General features: G+C 43.9%; 1 protein-coding gene across 1 annotated transcript; it reads left to right on the forward strand.

Annotated features, from left to right (window-relative positions):
• Window positions 1–1,767: 1,767 nt before the first annotated feature.
• On the forward strand, window positions 1,768–4,749 carry LOC147623432 (high mobility group B protein 3-like). Its single transcript, XM_086821578.1, has 9 exons — window positions 1,768–1,848; window positions 2,299–2,356; window positions 2,843–2,974; window positions 3,093–3,150; window positions 3,770–3,814; window positions 3,924–4,004; window positions 4,125–4,205; window positions 4,392–4,461; window positions 4,593–4,749. The coding sequence occupies exons 2-8, from the start codon at window positions 2,307–2,309 to the stop codon at window positions 4,413–4,415; spliced, it is 471 nt and encodes a 156-aa protein (XP_086677704.1). The 5' UTR covers window positions 1,768–1,848; window positions 2,299–2,306; the 3' UTR covers window positions 4,416–4,461; window positions 4,593–4,749.
• The last annotated feature ends 986 nt before the right edge of the window (window positions 4,750–5,735 follow it).

The following is a 5,735-nucleotide window of genomic DNA, read 5'->3' on the forward strand; positions in this document are numbered from 1 at the left end:
CATTCACAAGCATTCTTTAAATGCAATGTGGCTATGCGGTGCAGCTATTCCTCGGCACAACAGGCAACACCATTTGTGGTAACTCCTATGCCATGGGAAAGGGCGTAGAGAGCTACTCTTGTTGTGGGGCTTTGCCTCACTGCCCTCGGGAGCACATGGAAGCTCAATCGAGAAACCAATATGCCATAGAACACACAAAGCATAGTCGGGGTCTGTCACTCACCTCGTGAACACTCGCAGCTCGTTGATCCTCGTAGATAGCATCATAGAAGAAGCACTCCAGAGCTCGACATGCAAGCAAGCAAGCATACATAAGAGCTCAAACAAGCAAGAGGAAAGCAAGAAACCAATAGCATAAGAGAGTAGAGAAGAAGAGCACTTTATTGAATTGGCATAAGAGAATACAAGACCATGAGAGGTTGGCTTTCCTTTTGCCTTATCTCCTTCGTTTCTAGGATTCACACTATTTGGGCACACAAACTTAAAAATAAGGTTCTCGGGCTCTCTAGCCCACCTAGGCTAGTGTAAACACTTATCCAAAGGTAGTAACCTAAACTCCTTGATCCCATGGGTGTGCCTTTCATAGACAAGTGGCGAGCACACATGCACAATAAACAATACATGGCCTTTAAGTGAATTCCGGCCATTTTGGTGCCTGTGGTGGCCTAAAGAAGGTGAAAATATGAAAATTATGTGGTGACTGGCATTGATGCCATAGAGGTCTCTAACAAGGGTTAACAGCCACCTTAGTAGATTAGCAAGCTACCTTTGCAAAGCCATGGGGAGGCGTGGCTAATCACCTTCTTGGTAGCACCAATAGCCGTGTCTCATGACCATCGCCTTTCATGACAAACACCATTGGTGCACTATTAGCTACCATTAAGTGTTGTTGTAGAGTCCTTGCCACTTATGGTTGCCATTTTGGAATTCATCATCATCACTATAACTTGCTCGTTCTACTACTTCAGATCTGGATCCTTGCTAGTGTGCGATCATCCGCTAATGTTGTGCCACTGCTTGTCAGCACCAGAGGAGTGTTGATGGCTTTCCATCTTGCTAGTCTACTAGTATAATGTCGATGCCTGTCCCTCTCGTTCGCTAGCCAAAACCGCCATGGTTATGATCTTCCTAGAGCACCATTTGATGATTGATATATGTGTGTCTCAAAACATGGGTATGGATGTACTTGGTGTGCTCTGCTAGATCTCTCTCTCTCTCTCTCTCTCCCTCAAAAATCAAACCGCCCTCCCCTTCTTTTTGGATTAACTGTTCCCCTCCTTTTTGTGATCTCTCTCTCTCTCTCTCTCTGTGCACGAATCCCCTCTCATTCCCATACTTCAAAGCTAAGACGTTGAGGTGGTGGCGGCAAAGGATGTCTGCCACCTTGTTTGTGTCCGATGCCCCTCTTATTGCCATACTTCAAAGCTAAGATGTTGAAGGTGGCGAGAGAGAGGGTGTCTCCCACCTTGCTTGTCCCCCATGTGTGAATCCCCTCTTATTGCCATGTTTGCGTGGTGTTCGTTGAAGGTGGAGGCGAAAGAGAGTGTCCTCCACCTTGGTTGTTAGTGTCCTCCACCTTCTTTGTTTGTGGCCCATGTGTGGATCCCCCTTACTACAAAGCTAAGGAAAGGTTGCAAATGAAAGGGCCCTAAAGCATTGGATTTTTATGTACAAATAATAATGTAAAGGGAAGTGAGAGACCGGGGGGAACCGGCTGGGCCGGTGGAAGTGCATGTGTGCGGTATTCCTTGGAAACCCTTGTTCTCTTCTTTGGCTCTTCATCGCAGCTCTTCTCTTTGTGGTGTGTTGTTTCCAAACAAACAAGGAGCTCTTCTCTTCTTCGTTGTTGTGAGTCTCTTGTTCCTTCATTCATATATTTTTATATATAACAAAGCGCCCAACTTTTAAAACTTTCAAATCGAGCTCGCCGCACAGCATCTCCATCTCCATCTCCATCTCCACCTCCATCTCTGTGTTTTTTTTTTGCCCTAATTCTCCCCCCTCCTCCTTTCTCTGCGTTTCCCTGTTCCACCATCGCTACCTCCTTCGTCCTTCTCTTTTCCTTTCCGAGCTTAGCTCTCACCTGCAAGCTCTCAGGGCTTCTTCGCCCACGCTTTCCCCCCTTCTCCCATCGCTCTGGGACCTTCCTTCCTTCATTTTTCCCCATGGGCTTTCTGTCTCAGATTTACCTTTTCGTTCCTTGCTATCTCTCTGTGTCTTTTTTCTGTAGGGACTCCTCTCTTTTGACTCTCGCTAACTCATCTGTTTTTTTGTATGTTTTTTTTGTTGGGGTCACAGGAGGTCAGATGAAGGGGGCTAAGGCGAAAACGGGTCTCTCCAAGCAGACAGAGGAAACGTATGGTTTCTGTTCTCTCTCTCTCTCTCTCTCTCTCTCTCTCACCTTCCCTTTTACTTTCTGTCTGAGCTCAACTAGAATTGTATACGGCCGAATTTACGGAACTGCGTGCCGTGACGTTGAACTGACGGAGCCGCACGCCAGAACTCTGAAATTGTCCTGCCGTAGCTGTGAGAATCATGGAATTACATGCGAAAATTGCTGAACTGAGGGATTTGACATCTCTGGAGTAGCATGCTAGATTGGTTTGAACTCATGCACTCGCTTGCCGAAGCGATTTATTTGGCATGCTGGAATGGTTTGGATTGAGGAATTGTCATGTAGCATGTGAAGGATTTGGCGTGTGGAAATTTTAGCGTGCTGGATGGTTAATCTGTAGATTGGCATGCGGGCTGGCATGCTGGAATGGTTTGAGTTGACTGATTTGTATGCTGGAATGGTTGGGCTGATGGATCTGCATGACGGAACTGTCTTCCTTCTCTGCAGGAACTTGAAGAAAAGGAAGCAGGTGGCAAACAAGGATGAAAAGGCTAAAAAGAAGCAGGTTAGTAAGGACCGCAAAGCAAAGAAAGACCCGAACAAGCCAAAGAGGCCTCCTACTGCCTTCTTCGTGTTCTTGTAAGCCATTTTCTAAACCTTTCATGGATATGCCTACATGAATTTTCGTTTTATGCTGCAACAATTTTCTGTCAAAGATTGCATTTTGAGATGGAACATTTTCTGTTGTTATGTACAGAGAGGAGTTTCGAAAGACCTTCAAGGCTAGCAACCCCAACAACAAGGCTGTCTCTGCCGTAAGCTACTCTCCTGCCTACATGGATTATGAAGTTTCTGCTAAAAATCACTACATACATGGCCTGTTGTGTATTTAATCATGCATTTTCTTCACCTCATGTGCTAATCACCTCTAGTCAAGTTGGGAAGTAAATACCCACACAACTTGTCGATCGACATTATGTCAGCAAAATGGTCCATGCATTTTTCTACTTAAGCACACATCAATTTGTCTCAATGACTGTGTGTGGTCCCCTTTGCGATCTCTAGCACGCCTAATGTCATTTGAATTTATGCACATGACACAATCAAGGTGGCCGATTCATGTTTATATTTAATCACCTATTAGTGTTTATGCTTCACCTCTTAATGTTATTCTTAATTTCAATTCAATTTGTCTATTCAGGCTCTGCATTTTGTCTCTGTTAGGCAACCAGGCATGCCTTACGTCCACTTCTTAACTGTTTATTGATAGCATCATGATAATGGCGCTAGCATGCACATACTGCTTCTACGTACACACCTGACTATCTACTGACTCAATGTTTTGTCCCCCTTATGTCATCCAGCGTGCCTGATATTGTGCACATTATGTCATCCGTTTCTTAACTGTCTATTGACTATGTGTTTTGGTATCAGGTTGGGAAAGCAGGGGGGGATAAATGGAAATCGATGAGTGCGGCGGTATTGTTATAATTCTACGCATGATCTACCACAACATACTCGCAGCAAGAGGGCTTACATCCCTGGACAAGGAATATAGCTAAGTTGGTTTTTTGCTCTGTGTATGCAGGACAAAGCTCCTTATGTTGCCAAGGCCAACACGAGAAAGGTGGAATATGAGAAGACCATGAAGGCTTACACTGCAAAACAGGTACAGGTTCTCAAATTATATGCTTGAAGTTCCAACTTATAGTTTGTTGAATTCATTCATTTAAACTCGAAACTTTAATTGTGTAACCCAATCATCCTTTCTGTTGAACTTACTGTTCAGGACAAGGCTTCAGACGATGTGGGAGGGGATGAGTCTGACAAGTCCAAATCTGATGCAAATGATGAGGAGGAAGGAAGTGAAGTATGAATAAAACCATGGAGCTGTCGTTTTTTGATGTCTTGCTGGAGTTCGCTATCCTCTCTTGCTGTAGAACAAGAGATCACTTGTGTTTTTTACATCTTGCCAGAGTCTTGTTATTCTCTCTAGCTGCAATAAAAAGTGTTATATCTTGTCTCATCAGAGTAATTTGGCATATTTCTTTTGCAGGAGGAGGAAGAAGACGATGACTGAGCCACATGTCTGCCAAGCTTGTTGTGTCCATCTTGCTGGACTCAAGGTAGAACACTTGATCTGCACCAGTCTTAAGCTTTATTTGATGTGTGTGTGTGTGTGAGCACTGAGAGAGAGAGAGAGAGAGAGAGAGAGAGAGAGAGAGAGAGAGTTTCTGATTCTTTCTTCAACATGCAGGTTAGGGGTCTGGCTTCTCATAGGGTGTATAACTCTTAAGCTAGCAACGATGCATTAAGCAAAAAAAAAACAATGTGCATGATGAGCTTTTCTGCACAAAAGACCTCGTGCTTTTGTATGAAATTTATTTCTTAGTACCTTTGCTGGCTTTACTTTTCATGGCTTTATAGTGTCTTGGCATCCATACATGTTGTGGTTTGAATGGTTGGGGTTGGGATACGAGTTTGTGTTAATACAAATTTTAATTAGATGAAGTTTTATTCTCACATGCACATTGCTTTATAACCAAAAGAAGGAGCTTCCTTTCTTTTCTTTTTTTGGGCTGTGCGTGCGTGCGTGTGTTAATAGCCTGTTAGTGAGGTGGGGGTGCATCAGTTTGTGAGGTGGGCTATAACCAGTAGCCTTTCCATAGCATGACTTGTGTTTTCTTCTGGGTGGTGAAGTGTCTCCGGCCTGCATGGCAGGCTGAAGACCTTGCAAGCATGTAGGCCATCATCCATGTGAAATTTCTCTTTACAATATGGAGATAACAAATGATGCAGCCCACATCGAGAAATGGCAGCTTTTTAATATGTACTAGCATGCTTATCCCCCCTTCTTGAGTGATATTTTTACTCCTGTTTGTGTGCACTAATATATTCTTCTCTGACGTGTGTGCTTGTATGCTGGTAGCAATGGATTACAAGTTGTTTATGAGATTTCACATGCTTGGATGATTTGACATGAAAGATAGTCTTGTGTGAGGTAACGTGTTCGGTGGAGGTGAAATGTTTTAGTTATTCATCCAGCCACCATTCCTACATGATGTAGCCTGTAGGTGCTTGTACAAACATTGAGAAATGTTGGCTGTAACCCAAGGTTGAGGCTGGATGCTTTAGTTGACTGGACTGAATGTGCATTTTGTAAGCGTATCACATTTCCCTGGAGTTGATGCATCATGCCTTTCAGGCTGTTAGGTTTGTTGCATGCTCTGCATAGTTTTGACTAGCTGTTTGGTTTGTTGCTGTTTCACATAGTTTTGATGTATGCAGTACATAGTTTTGAAGTGTGGCTCAACTCTCTGAGCGGGCACCAAGAGCTACAAAAATAAGGGAGGGCTAGCAGATAGGGATAGCTTGCAGCCACATGAAATTAAGGGCTAGA

The sequence above is a fragment of the Cibotium barometz genome, chromosome 27 (genome assembly GCF_041138505.1).
Source record: "Cibotium barometz isolate CiBa-2024 chromosome 27, ASM4113850v1, whole genome shotgun sequence".
NCBI classification, from domain to species: domain Eukaryota; kingdom Viridiplantae; phylum Streptophyta; class Polypodiopsida; order Cyatheales; family Cibotiaceae; genus Cibotium; species Cibotium barometz.